Here is a 15,007-nt window from a genome sequence, read left to right as displayed (position 1 = left end):
GCCNCNNNTTTNCTATTTAACNTACTTCCGCTTATATAAGATCTCCAATACTTCCTATATAAGTTAGTTATTACATTAATAGGCCGCTATTAAATTTGTATTAATTATTATTAAGTGGTTGTTGAGATATTAAAGTGCGATTTTTCTATTTTTTAGTGAGTTTTGAGGTGCGCAGCTCGCTTGGGTGCGCAGCTCGCTTGTGAACTACGTTATCCATTGCGTTTTATCGCGATAAGTCTTGGCATACCCCAAATAAATTTTTAGTCGCCTTCCTCCTCTTTATTATTATATAAAATATAGTTTTAGAAGTAGAATTAGAAGCTCTCGGCTCTATTAATACCTCTAAATTAAAAAATATAAGAGGTTTATTAGCTCTTTAATATGGAATACCCGTCCACTAGGTAGTAGTGTGGTTTTGGATAAATCTTATCGCGATAAGTCTTAGCAATACCCTAAATAATTTTTTAGTTGCCTTCTTTATTATTATTATATAAAAATAACTAATTTAAACCTAGTAAATGAAGTTATATTATCCTTTTTTTCTAAATTTTAGTAAGTGGCTCTATATATGGCTCTACATCCGGCTCTGCGCATGGAAGCCCTGCATACGGAGGCTCCGCACGAAGCTCTGCACGAAGCTCTGCACGAAGCTTTGCACGAAGCTTTGCACGAAGCTCTNCACGAAGCTCTACACGAAGCTTTGCACGAAGCTCTGCACGAAGCTTTGCACGAAGNTCCGCACGAAGCTCCGCACGAAGCTCTGCACGAAGCTCCGCACGAAGCTCTACGCGAAGCTCTGCGCGAAGCTCTACACGAAGCTCTGCACGAAGCTCCGTGTACGGAGGCTCTGCACGAAGCTCCGCGTACAGAGGCACTGCACGAAGCTCTGTATACAAAAGCTCTGCACGACGGCTCTGCGTACGACGGTTCTGTCCTATTCTGCTTGGTTGGGGTAGAAAAGCCCCGCACAGGGCATTTTATCCTTATCGATTGCGATATTTTATGCACTTTCTATTGGATAAGGATATTTTATGCTCGCTTATTCGCATTATCCAAAACCACACTGCTTAATAGTAGATAGATAATAGAGAGTAAAAGGATAAAAACAAATTATAAATAGAATAGAAATAGGCGTTATAATCTTATAGTCTTTTAAACCGGTTTTCTACTACCTAATAGTTATTAGCAACCTAGTATTTTATTAAGGGGTTGTAAATCCATAGTTTAGGAGTTTCTAAACTATTAAGATATAGTTACTAGTATATATTAAGCTACCTAGAAAGTATTTATATATATAGAACTATAGCGCTATAGCTTAGAGGTTGTATATGGAGTATAGTAGATAGTAATAAATTTTTTTTATAAAAGATTGGAAAGGCTTTAAAAATAATAGTTCGTTACAATACTATACTAAGACTTATAATATTGCTTATATAATAATAATATAATAATAAATACCGCAGAGCCTTTATAGATAAGCATATGATAAAGGGTTAATTAATTTATCTATTTATTACTGTAACCCCCAATATATACGAGGGTTAAGTCATGATTGAATTCTAAGCTTGTGTTTAGGCCATTAACAAAGTTCTTGACATGACCGCGCAAGTAGCGCATAATTGTGCGTAAAAATTTCCGCATGTTCGTGCTATGCTCTGCGCTGTACCGGAGGAGTACCCTAATACCGTCTCGTTTCGTGTTGAGTTTGACTCGGTCGAGGCGGCGAAAATCTGTCTGAGTTTAGTGGAGTCCGTATGCTTCATCGTACAGCCAAAAAGCAGTCTGGAAAGACAAACACGCTCACAGCATTGGGCGTCCCGTGAAAAAGCTGACCAGGGAATCAAATGTAGTGTACTGAGGCTGTTGGTTACACAAGGGGATATCACGTAGCTACGGTTCGTAGATAGTATGATAATTGTTATTCTTGATTCTTCTTCAGGGGGGGGCGAGGAGCTTAAGGCTCCTCGCCACACTAGTGCCGCGGCGACACGTGACGGCAACTTGCCTATATTCCCAACACTGGCAACTCTTCTTTTGCGGTTGCCATCTATATGTATATACCGCTCGACTAGCGTAACAAATATCAATCCTCCTTACTTACTATTGCCATTGTGATATAAGTCTCGCTATCCCAAAATTTGCCTCTTAGCACGTAGTGCTTTCTTGCTTATAAGTTGTGGGTAGGTATCTTATTAGTAGGGCCGCTAAGGCACTAGCGGTAAGCAAGCCAATAGCGATTTTCTATCCCGGGGATAGAAAATCCTAATTGGCTGGGTTAAGTCAGGGTCTGCAGAATGTTATACTCCCCCTTCCAAAAAAAAAAGTCTTAGCAAGAGAATCTGACCAATTAAATAACTTTAACCGCCGGTTAAAGTTCCTAGATATCTTAAGACCTTACGTAACTAAGAAATTTCTAGGGACTCCCTTTTAACCTAACCTTTAACTTATATACGTAGAGTATTTATATTAATAAACGTCTTTAGTGCCTTATTTAGGTTCGCCTTTGTTATTATATCTACTAGGTTATCTTAGCTATTAATCTATTAAATCTTAAAGAGTTCTTACTGTTTATAGGATTGCTAAAGTACTATAATATTAATTATAAGGCGCTTTTCCTTTATAGTACTAAGCTTAACTAAACACTTATAGAGGAAGTATAAATTAGTGTATACGATTAGAGGGATAATAGGAAGTTTAAGTCGATTTATAATTATCTTTAGGGTAGTTTTAATTATAATTACCATATTAACTCCGCCAACCATTTTATATATCTTTAACGCTAGGACGCTTTAAGTAATATACTTACTCTTAATTAAGCTCTAATAGATAAGATTACTATAAATTATAAAGTTATTCTCTCTAGTAGATTTATTTGTAATAATAATTTTATATCCTAACTAGGAGCTAAAATCTTTATTATTTATAAATAATCTATTAATAAATATAAAGAGCTTAGCAGTAGGAAGATTAATAGGTATATAGAGTAGTCCCCAATTAAGATGGTTTATTTACTAAAAAAGACGTTTATTTAGGGCAAGAATATTATCTTTAGTTAGTTCTTAGTGTTAGGCGGTAACGGAGAGATTAAATAAAGCTTTAGGTTAATAGATAGAAGTAATATAAGCTCTGCGAGCGCGTTACTCTATATATCCTTACTTTAGAGAATTAACGTTAATAACATTAATCTTCTTACTGTAACGTGGCCCGCCTCCACGTCGCCATACGGCCAAAAAGACTAAGAGTGCTTGCGAACTTGTCGCAAGCGCGGCGGGACCTAATATATATACTCTTACACTTACCTTAACCTTTTTAGCGTAAAGTAATGGAATCCTTATTTAGGGAGAGGATGCATCTATTAAANAGTAATAGTGTTNTTAAATTAAGCTTTTNNTTTAGCTTTGCNATAAGATTTACCTTTACTAGCTTATCTTCTTTAAGAGCTAAGAATTGGTCGTCTCCTAAGATAATTATATTATTAGTCTATATACTAACGATTCTAAATAGAGTTCCTGTGGTTATAATAAGGAAGTAGGGATTAAATATAGATATAGTTATTAAAAGCTTCTCTTTATAGTGCTTGCTATAGGTAGCCTACTAATAAGTTCCTACCTCTGCGATTCTATATAATGGCTTAAGCATAACCATAATTATATCTTTAGGATATTAGTAGCGAATTTACTCTAAAAGGTGTGCTAATATTAAGCGCTAAAGGTGCGTCTCTAATTAGGTGTAGGCCTAGGTAATATCTTATAAATAGACCGCCATTTTATTCTTTATTAAGGAGGGAGCTAATATAATAATAACTTATTAACTAGCTTGTTAAATTATAGGAGATTACGTAAGAATTATCTCCTTACTATTATTATTGTAACCTTAAATAATAAGCCTTAATTTCTTAAATAGGGTATTAGTAGCTTTACCCTTAATCTTATTAACCATTTTTAATTTAAAGATGCGAACTCCATTGAATTTAATAGGGTTATACTTCTTAAATTTAAAAACTCCTCTTACAATAAGACCGTCAATCTCCTACTTATTAGATGCTTAGAAAGGAGCTCCTAAGGTTATAATACGACCTTCCTTTTAGAGCTATTTTGCGAGCTTAAAGTTAGCCTTCTCTTTAGCTGTTATAAAGGCTATTAATAACTTAACTTTATTCTTAATGGCGGTAATAAATTATTCTTTAAAATTAATAAGATGTTAGCAATTTTGTAATCCCTTTAGGCGACCTCTACCGCGTTATAGTTATAGTATATCTACTATAATTATATTAGGATTGTAGTCGCCTTCTAGAGTATATTAATTATAGTTCTCCTTTAGGGCATCTTTTAGAGCATCCTGTAAAGGCTCGGAATTATTATCTTTATAGTAAGGCTTAATAATAGTTAAATGGAATTAAGTGGGTCTATAAGGCATCTAAATAGTATAAGTTTAACTATTAATTGTAATAAGTTAATGTGGGCCTAACTATCCTCCCTTTTTACGCTATACGTATACTTTAGACTAGAGTGGTAAGTTAAGCATAGTTAATATATTTAGGCTATTTCTTATTTCTAGTACGTTATTAACCTAGCGTATAGCGTAGAGACGTTATACCTCCTTTATTGCCTTATAAATAGCCTCAGCTTATTATATAATAGAGAGAGATAGTAAAGAATTGTTAGTTATTTAAAGGTAGGCACTAAAGACTAATAACGTAGGTATAAGTCCATCTAGGCCAGCGGAATTATTAATAGCTTTAATAGCTATTTATAAGGTAAGTTCTTTACTAGCATCCTTTAGTTCTAAAGAGATAATCTTACATACGCGGCGTAATGGCGTATAATATCGCTCTACTTTTCTAATGCTATTATATGCCTTAACGGGGACTTCCTTAACCTTAATTGCTATTACCTTTATCTATTATTAAAACTCTATAGATAAGAAGTTCTTTCCTATATTATAGATAATTTAGTTAGGGGGTCCTAGGTAGATATTAATCTAGTATAATTAAAGGGTATCCTATACGTTTCTAGCTAATATATCCTTTAAAAATTATACGGCTTAGAAGGAGGTTAAGAAGCTAATAACTTAGAGTACTAGCTTACCGTTAAGATATATAACATTAACAATAATATAAAAGTTAAAGTTATAGTTATTTTTAAGGGTAAACTTAAATTGGCTAGGGGACTTCTAGTTTATTTAGTAGTAATAGTAGTACTTTATAAGATGCTTAATTGCCTTAACTTTAACTTTATAGCCTACTTACTAAAGAACCCTAAGCAATTAATAAATGGATAGGTAGCCAAAATAATAGTGTAGTTGGCGTAATTCCGACTTAGTTAAGTGGCTTTAAGTAATACTCTTTTTTAGTTAATAAAGGAGTAACTAGGGGTAACCCTATTTGCATATAACGGGCACCTAATTATCTCCCTAAACGAGTACATTTTTAAGGTTATTAAGCTTAACGCCTAATTTATCTATATCTCTAATATAAAATAGAAATAGAATATTTATAGGAATAACGTGGAAAGTAATGCACCCTAAGGGGGTTTAGACCCTAATTGTGCTAAAAGAAATTATAATACCCTTACTAAAACAAATCGTGTATTAGCCTGCCGTTAAATAGTTAATCTAAATAGAGCTATTAAGCTACTAAAGGGCTTAAACTTAAGGTTCTCCTACTGTAGATACTTCTGCGGCTTTAGTATCCGGTATAATACTATAAAAGACGTTTACCGAGTATCTATTATTAAAGGAAAACGTAGAGCTCTCCTTTAGCTTATTAAAGATATCTAACTTTATAATAGAATAGAGTGTAGATTAGTTATTAAGAACAGCAACGGTTTATATACCATTTACCTTACCATACTTAGTAAAGTATTAGTTAGGTAAGTAGTCCTTAATTTCTATATCTATAAGGAGCTATTTAGTCTTATTAACCTTACCCTTAAAATCTTCTACGCCTTTATATTAAACTAGGAAGCTTTAAAAGTAGGCTATAGTAATCTTATAATTTTTAACGTTTTTTATACTCTAATGGAACTTATTATATACCTCTTTTTGCTTATTAAGGGAGTATCTAGTTAACTAGTAATTTAGCTTCTTACAAATATAGCATTTCTTTTAGTAATTACTTTAAAATAAACCTCTACGAGGACCTCTATAATTACCTTATAGTTAATATTAATTATACCCTCTTCCGTATTCCCTACTACGGCTACTATATATTTAATTAGTCTAGTTATAATCGTGTTAGTTAGAAATACTTAATTAGGTAGGGTTTTTGGTATAGAACTGTTAAGGTTCTTATATTTATATTATAGTACCTATAATAGAGTATAGTTTGGTATATACTTCTTTAAACGTATCCATAGGTTTATATAGCACTAAATTATACTTAGGAATGCTATAGCAGGCTAAGATAACCTAGTCCCTTAGACTGTTCTTATTTTAGTAAGTTTTAGTAAGGCTATATTAGATTTTCTAAAGTTTATTAAAGAGTAGTTAAAGGTACTCTAAATAAGTCTTTATTAGGTTAGAAGTAATAACTCTTTAAAATATAGTCTCCCGCTATTTAGATATATAAAGTTAGCAATTCTTATTAGTCTTAAAGTGGGCTCTAGTAAGCTAAAGCATTATATTAAAGTTATAGTTTTTACCTATAATATAGTTGTAATAGAATATTGCTGCCCGTTTTTTTAACATAATAGAGAAAGCGTAATAGTACTAGTAGTGTTAAATTTTAACTTTATTACAATAGTTATAAAAGACCTATAGTTTTACTCTAAGTATGTTATATAGTTCTCCTCTAAACTTCTTCTCTTTGTCCGAATATACCTTTATTAGATTCGTAACTTCTTATAGTAAAGGCTTATTAGTTAGCTAGAGTAGAGGAGGTAAAGGCAGAGCAACTTTAAGTGGGAGAGTACCTTTAGGTAGGAAAGTAGCTTTAGGTAGGGGGTTAGCGTTTTAGGGGTTTTAATATAAATTAAAGTTGCCTTTTAAAGAATATAGGTTGTTTTTAAGTTTCTATAGTTAATATATAATCTTAGCTTCCGTCTATATTGGTTCTTCTATACTAATAATAACGGCCTAAATATTACTAGTAATTGGGTTACTATTCTTAGTAATATATACCCTATTCCTATAAAGGAAGTCTTAAAAATCCTAAATAATATTAATGTTACTAAGTGCCTAGGTATCGGCAGTCCATCCTATAAAATCCTTCTTAAAATACTCTTATAGTTATAAGTCGGCGTAGTATCTATTTCGGTAGAATATAATATAGTATAGGAGAAAGCCGTTAACTTATTTTACGGTATAAGTTATTATATTAAAGGCGAATTTGTCCTAATCTTTATTAATAAGTTTCGCGTGCTTAGCTACCCCTAATAGTAAGGAGTCTTTCTAGTTATTTAAAGTAGGCGTAGCTATATTTTCGGAGGGAGGGAAGTATTATTGGTATAGGGATTGTTATTTAGTACGCGTTTGTTATTTAGTACGCGTTTAGATATATATTTATAATTATAGGGCTTAGGACCAGTTTTGGCCTTAAATCGCGAAGACTTATAAAGCGTATTATTTTGCGTAATAGACGCAAGAATCCGTAATCTTAAAAAGGCTTAGGACTAGTTCTGGCCTTTAGATCCTTAAATTCGTAAAAGAGTTCTATTTAAGGTTTAGGACTAGTTCTAACCTTAAAAGACAGCTTCCTCTAGCACGAGTAGCACTGGTATAGTGGCTTATCTCTTCTTAGTGGAATACCTTGCTATTCTGCGGTATAACAGTGAAGTTAACTACTAATCAGTGTTGGTTACACAAGGGGATATCACGTAGCTACGGTTCGTAGATAGTATGATGATTGTTGTTCTTGATTCTTCTTCAGGGGGGGGGCGAGGAGCTTAAGGCTCCTCGCCACACTAGTGCCGCGGCGACACGTGACGGCAACTTGCCGCACGTAACGGCAACTTGCCTATATTCCCAACAGAGGCGCTTCTCCCAATAGCGTTGCAAGAACAGTCAATGCTTTGTGCATAGCATGNTAGAAGGAGAAAGAACGACACAACAGAACGAATGTTTTCGTAGCTCGCAATCATGCCCCTATTTTCTAAACGACGAGGAATTATTGGACAGTGTACCCTCTTCAACAAGCCAAACACTTTCCAAGAGAGCTTTATACTTCACTTTAGAAATGCTTATCACCATCACTTTATTTTGCGACAGTGGCTATCATCACCTTTACCTCAACACACGGCATAGCGCCGTGTAATGCTGATGCTCGACATATCAGCGTCTACCCCAAGTAGATTACCTTCCTCTCTAGATGTCCCCCTTGGTGCTGTTTATTCTTTGGAGCCTTAGATTTATTGGCTTTAATGTTGGACAGAGCAGCTGTAGGTGCCTTGGAAGAAGCAAAAGGAGATCCTGGTGTCAGAATATCTGACTGGGACTGACTGGTATCGTCTTGCCTGATGTCCTACATGTGTACCACCATGATTCAATCAGTCGGGCAGCTCGTCGCAGAATCTTTAGTCTAGCAAGAGGTCAACTACGTGGGCATTATATGCAAGGTAAGAAAGTGCTGGCAATAATAACATGCTGGAATAATGCAAATTTACGTTGCAGGGTGCCCTATTTGCCATTAGTGAATGAATCGACCGAATGACGAAAGGCCCGATTGACTCTGCAGCTTGCTCACGGTCCGCTAGGAAGCCGTAAAAATGTCTGAAGAAAAAAATATGTAGACAGCAACTTCCAATGCCGCATCCGAATCCCTAGCCTTTAAGCCCAGCAAACCCAAACTCCTTTTAGATACCGATGCCCCATATGCCGCTAAGGCCCTCCCTAGCCATACCGAATATAATGTTTTGAACAAAACAGATCCCGCTAAATCAGAGCAACACGCTGCCCCTGAAAATACGCTCCGAAAAGTATATTTCACAACCACCACGTCTACTCGTGCTAGACACCCTCCTCATCTCCCTCCACCCCCTCCCCATCCTCATCCTCATCTTCATCCCCATCCCATCCCTCAGGCACCACAACAACCACCCTCCCATCACTCCCCCGCCTAACCGCATCATCCTCCTCCTCATGCACCAAATCCCCCACCGCCCCACTCTCCTTTAAAATCTCCCTCGCCCGCTCCTCCCCAACCCCCATATCCTCCATGACCAGCAGCGTCACCAGCTCCGGCACCAACACCTCCTGGACGAACTGCCCTACACCCCCAGCCGCAATCAGCTTATCCGATGGGGCCCTCTGCCTCAGCTCCGCCGCAAACACAGCCGTGACGCGCTCCATTAGGACGCGCGCGCCGCGGGCACCATAATACCCCGTCGTGCTGGCCTTGAAGTCGTCGGTCATGATGGCGCCCAGCAGAGTGCGGTCGGCGCCGCGGGCGACCTTGTCCGCGAGGCGGGCGCGGAAGTGCGACGGCGCGGCGCCGGCCAGCACGCGCTCGAGCCGCGGGTAGTGGCGCTGCAGGCGCTGGTCCAGCTGCGGCCACGCGATGCGCGGGTAGCCGCGCTGGATGTACGTTGCTTCGGCGGAGCGCTTCTTGTGCTCGCGGCAGAATTTCGCTTGCATGCGCACGTTCATACGCGGGTGGTCTACCTGGAAGGCGAAGAGGTGGTCGCCGGAGACGGGGCTGCGGCAGAGCGGGCAGTGTGGGTCCTGAGGGGAAGAGTCGGGCCGCGGAGGCGGTTGGGAGGAGAGGGTTGAGGAGGGGGGGGAGCTGAGGGGGGAGCTGGAGCCTGAGGAGTTGGGGTGGAGGTTGGGTTGTTTGAAGCGTTTGGGGGATGACGGGTTGCTGAGAGAGTGGCCCGAGGTGTTTAGAGGTGCGGGCATGCGGAAGCCTAGTTTTGTGGATCCGGATTCCGAGGAGGTGCTTGAGCCATTGCTTCCCTTCTTTGCGTTTTTCTTTGGCGACTTTGAGGTTACAGCGGGTTTTCTGAGCCCCAAGGATTTCCTTGCTTTGCTGGACTTTGTGTTAGAAGCTGATAATGTATTTCCGGAGCTGTCCTGAGTCTGTCGCCGAATGTTCCGCCATTCCCTTTTACTAGTCGCGCATGGTGCCGGGTCAAAAGTATCCTCTTCATATGACGCCTCTGTATGTTGAGACCTCTTCTTATTCGGCACTTCCATTTCATCTGAAACAGCGCTGGACGAGCCGGAATCTGATATAGGAGCCGGATTCTTGAAGTCCATTGCATTCGAAGCAATTTTGGCTTGCGTCAATGGATAGAGGTTCGGGACTTTGAAGCTGGTTGGCTTCTTCTTTTCTGCCTCAAGCTTCGAAGGTGGTTGCTTAAAACCTGTACGTGACCTGGCATTAGTATGGCGGAGCCGAGATTCATTCGTGTCTTATATGGCATACCGTTAGTACTCTCTCGGCCATATATCTTCGAGAAAGAACCTAGCATTGTGGGCCGAGCCAACGCGTGAACGTTAGCAGTATAGTTCTGCTTCCGCTTTTTCGACGGTGGCCCCGCCATCTCTCCGAAGTCATCGAGGCCACCGCTTCCATCATAAGAATCGGTTCTCCCTGCGCTCTTCTCTTTCAGTAACCCAGACCCTCTATTATCTATTTCCTTAGCCCCATCATCAGCTGACTCCTGCTCTTTCCTCGCCGTGTTACTGCTGAAAACTCCGCGCTTTGGAATACCCACACGGCGCCTGCTATATCGAGTTGGGGGTTCATACTGTGCAGGAGGAGGGCTCGATGAAAGGATTGGAACTTTCTCGTCGCTCGAGCTCACTGGGTCTGCGGCCAGATCGACGGTAGGCTTTTCGGGATTCGATGGTATTCCAGCTGTTTCATTGTGGGAATTGTCGACGGCATGCGGTCTATTGGCAACCTGTCTGAGCAGCTTTCTCGGGGTTCGCTGTAACATAGGCATTGTGACCCCGGGAGGAATATTCTAAGGCCATACGGAGATCAACTTGACATGATATGATATCTGGAGATACGGTAAGATTTCCCCATATGATTCAATATGGAGAATGTAGAGAAATGTATGGTGACACCTCAGACTGAAGGGTGAGGTTCGGGATTAACGCGAAGTGGGAGACGCGACTTTGGAGTCCGTGCGAGTGAACCCGCAGCGCAGTCTGAAGTGAATATGCGCCTTGATTAATTGCTTCACAATAGCAACAATTTCATTGAACAGTTTCATCGAATAGTTGCTAGTCATTACCACTATGCTATTTTCCTTCCAACATTGCCAACTCCTCTGCCGACTATGCTGACAATGATATCCTCCTCCTCCCCGCCTGCGTCTCGTAATCCCCAGCCACTTGCACCAAATGTCCTCAAATCCCTTCCTAATCCAATAATTTCCTCAGTCCCGAGAACATGTCTTCCCATTTGTAACCTTCCAACGTCTTCTGAACCCATTGCCATTAAGGTAAGCATTGTAGGTGCAGCAATTATTGAAACACACCCTCCTTGCGAAATTGTCTCTAAGAGCTGATATGCGCACTGCTTCCCTATATCCTCCGGCGGCTGACCGCCTATTGGAGGTGAAGCTAGATCCGCAGAGTACAGACATCCAGTAGAAGACTCAGCGACTAGTGATATACCAAACCCAATTCCGATTTTCCTCTTTGCTCCAGGGTTCGCTTTGTCCTGTACCGGCAGGAAAGGCGCAGACGAGATGTCAGAGAAAATGTATGTGTCGGGAACAAATTGATTCAGCACACCTCGCGCCGTATCAATCATTCGTGCATTATTGGACCCGGCAACCCCAGTAGCATATGCTACACCTCTTATCTTTTTCATCCGTCCAGGGTTTAGTAAATGTATGGTCTTTGGTAACCGTACTTGATGTCCAAATACCAGCTGCACCTCGCCGGCCCCACCCTTCCCTCCAGGTCCAGGTGACGATCTTTTGAGTATTCGTAGCTCTATGTTGTTTGAGATGCCGAATTGTTCGAATAGCGGTAATATCGCTGTTCGTACTGTATCCACCGAGACGTCCCCGCTCGGTGTTGCTGATGTGATGACGCCCGGTCCTGTGAACAGTACATTCACTTGCGCTTTTGAGAAGGGCGCAAGTAAACACAGTGGTATTAAGAAGTAGCTTACCCCTCTCATACACCCCGCAGGTAATTCATGTCTCAGAACCCCCCCGCTTGCACCCAGTCCCTCTGCGCTGCCCGTTATTAGACCAGGCCGATAGACTAGTGTTGTGCCGGTGTAGGAGAACTCAATGTTCGAGCCATTCGTTACGGACTCAAGGAGGCGTAGGAAGGAAACCTCATGAGGCGCAAGTCCAGGGTTGGTGGGTGAGGAGGAGCGGATTTGAGATATGCGGATCGGGCGGCCAGTTAGTGTGGAAATGATGAGGCGATGGGTTAGAGCTTTTTGGCCGGTAAAGCGGAGGAGAGGCTGTTTTGTTTCGTCTGACATAGTGCAAAATAGAGAGAGATATACTACGACATAGCGAGTTCGGGGAGATCTTGGGGTTGAGCTTGAAAGCCAGAGTAATGAAACGATTTTGCCGGTTCAAAAAATAAGCTCAAGAGGCGGCGGCTTTAGCGACCTTGGCATACAGATCGGTTACTAACCTTCTCCTCACCCCCGCAGACGCTATTATAATCACCACACTTTATAACGCACCTAATCTAAACTTTAACGAAACTTTAAAGGCTAATGTTGATATAGAAAGCTACAGTAATTTTAAAAAAAAAACTGTCTTCGCTAAGTCACTAAAATGTCCCGTAGCTGCTTTAGTATCTTACTTAAAATTGTCTATATATAGGTTATAGATTTAAAGAACTATAGTTCTTACGTAGATAGTTCTCTCTCTGTAGTAAATCTTAGAATATAATTAGAGTTAATCTATTAGGCACTTATTCTAATAGTTAGAGCTTATTGTCTTATATTTACCTATATATCTAGCCTATTAATAAGTCTACTATAGTACTTCTATAAGGCTTTATTATATACCTTATAAAATAAAGAGGCTATACTAAGCCCTTATATAAACCTATTAACTCTATAGAACTTATATAATCCGTAGAAGACTTTTATAAACTCTATATAGAACTACTATAACCTTATCTTGTAAGAGCTTAAGTTTAAAGGTAGGTACTATTACGGGATGTCACGGATTCCGGCCTGGCGGCCCTTAGCGAGCCTTGGCACCCCACAGTATATAGAGTGCTGGTCCCTTCGCACCTCTTTGCACCTTTGTGCAATATCCTGTCGTGTACCATAGTCAATGCTACGACGTTCACAGAGCCTCTTGACCTCGTTCCGTGACACGGAACTACTCCATAACACCTTATATACGCTACCTACTATATTTTATCTACTCATTTCTACTATATATCTATAATATCCGTAATATCTATAACTTTTACCGAATTTTACTAAGTCTGCTAAATTCTGCTAAAATTGCTACCTAAATCTTATCCTACTCTATATATAATAAGGCACCTATTAACCTAGTAACTAAGTAAACGATATATGCCCCTTTCTCCTATTTTCCTACTTTCTTTCCTTATATAACGTCTTAACTTTATTACGTAGTTTATATATATATAGCTTTATAATATCTACTTCGCTATATATTATTGTCATACTAAGCCTAACCCACTTAACTATGTAAACTATTAAAAAGGTAGCAGTAGTGTCCCGCGACTAGACGGGCTGCCGGTTGGAATGCCTTATAAGCTCTCCAGCCCATATATCCTATATGGGTAGCATAAGGTCATGATAATTATCGCCGCTTATACTTACTTCGTAACACTAGAGAAGGTTAAGGCTATAGCTAATTAGTAAAAACTAGAGAATATTACGTAGTTAAAATCGTTCTTAAGATTTTATAACTACTATAGACGATTTATTATATAGTAGTTAAATAATATTAAACCCTCTATAAGATTTACTAAAAAGATAAACCTTAGAAGTAGGGGATATAATAAAAGGAACTATTTAAAGAGTTAAAATAGTTATTTATAGAAGACCTAATCTTAAAGATTTATTAGCCAACGTTACCAATAGTAGTTAAAACAAATGGATTAGATTTTATAATAAGAGTATATAAATTACTATAGAAGTATAAAGACATATAGTACCTAGTAGTGTACTATAGTGGAAAGATAACGCTATTAGAACTAAATTAGAATGTCTATAATAAGAAGTTACCCGTAACGTTTTGGTTTTTATAAACTTAACTAATACTACCTAGCTAGGTAGGTGGCCGCTAACACGGTATATACGTAGGCAAAGGATCTAAAAAAATTTAACTAGCAAATTATTAACAAACTAAAAATTATTTTAAAAATTTAAAACTTTAATAATAAAATATATATTATATAAATAGTATAATTAAATTTGCTAAAACACTTTATTATTGCTATCTTTCCATATCTACTTACTTCTTAAAGTATAAAAATCTACTATATTCTAGTAAAATATAAAAATATAAAAATTTTAATTATCTCTCTACTAAAAAATAAAGATTTTATCCCTAAAGAGAGTTTAATATTTAAAAAGATAGTAGGTATAGAGAGACGGAACTCTTTATTATTTCTACTAATATATAAGTAACTAATAGAAGGGAGCCGCTATAGCAGTAAAATATGCCCACTAATTATCTAATAAAGAAATAACCACCTCCAATTAAATCTACGGTATATTATACTTTAGAACCAATATATATAGCATAGCTAGAAAGCCTATATAATATAAGAGGATCGTAGCAGACTTAAAGGGTAGACGTTGTATAGAAAATCGCGACACCACAATAAACCTAATAGGGGTGACGCAACCACAAGAACCAAAGGGCAATAACTAGAGATAGTAGAAACTTATAGATCTCCTAAAAGATATTAAAGAAGATCTAGGGAAGGGAGAAGACGAATACCCACGTATAGGAGTAGCGTAGGTGGCTTAATAAGTAGGCTATATTACTTAGGAGCTTTAAATAAAGTATAATAGAAACTAAATTGCGGTAAAGGATAGGCTTAAATATATTAAGGACGCTATAAAATTATAGGGAATACTAATAATATA

The 15,007-nt window shown here is 38.5% G+C and overlaps 2 protein-coding genes across 2 annotated transcripts; both read right to left on the bottom strand.

Moving 5' to 3' along the window:
* Positions 1-9,069: 9,069 nt before the first annotated feature.
* On the bottom strand, positions 9,070-9,648 carry K441DRAFT_472167 (uncharacterized protein; the record flags this gene model as incomplete). Its single annotated transcript, XM_067641864.1, has 1 exon — positions 9,070-9,648. A coding segment is annotated over one exon (579 nt), but the record flags the coding sequence as incomplete, so codon positions are not given.
* Positions 9,649-11,102: 1,454 nt separating this feature from the next.
* On the bottom strand, positions 11,103-12,462 carry K441DRAFT_661534 (RNA 3'-terminal phosphate cyclase family protein). The gene has a single exon (XM_067648886.1). The coding sequence runs from the start codon at positions 12,392-12,394 to the stop codon at positions 11,183-11,185; it is 1,212 nt and encodes a 403-aa protein (XP_067503084.1). The 5' UTR covers positions 12,395-12,462; the 3' UTR covers positions 11,103-11,182.
* Positions 12,463-15,007: the final 2,545 nt, after the last annotated feature.

This window comes from Cenococcum geophilum, assembly GCF_001692895.1.
Source record: "Cenococcum geophilum 1.58 unplaced genomic scaffold K441scaffold_26, whole genome shotgun sequence".
Taxonomy (NCBI): Eukaryota; Fungi; Ascomycota; class Dothideomycetes; order Gloniales; family Gloniaceae; genus Cenococcum; species Cenococcum geophilum.
Note: the sequence above shows the minus strand (reverse complement) of the source record. Positions and strands in the feature narration are given on the sequence as shown.

What these genes read in the sequence shown, in the direction of transcription:
- K441DRAFT_661534 (XM_067648886.1), bottom strand. Translation starts at nt 12,394, where the DNA reads ATGTCAGACGAAACAAAACAGCCTCTCCTCCGCTTTACCGGCCAAAAA.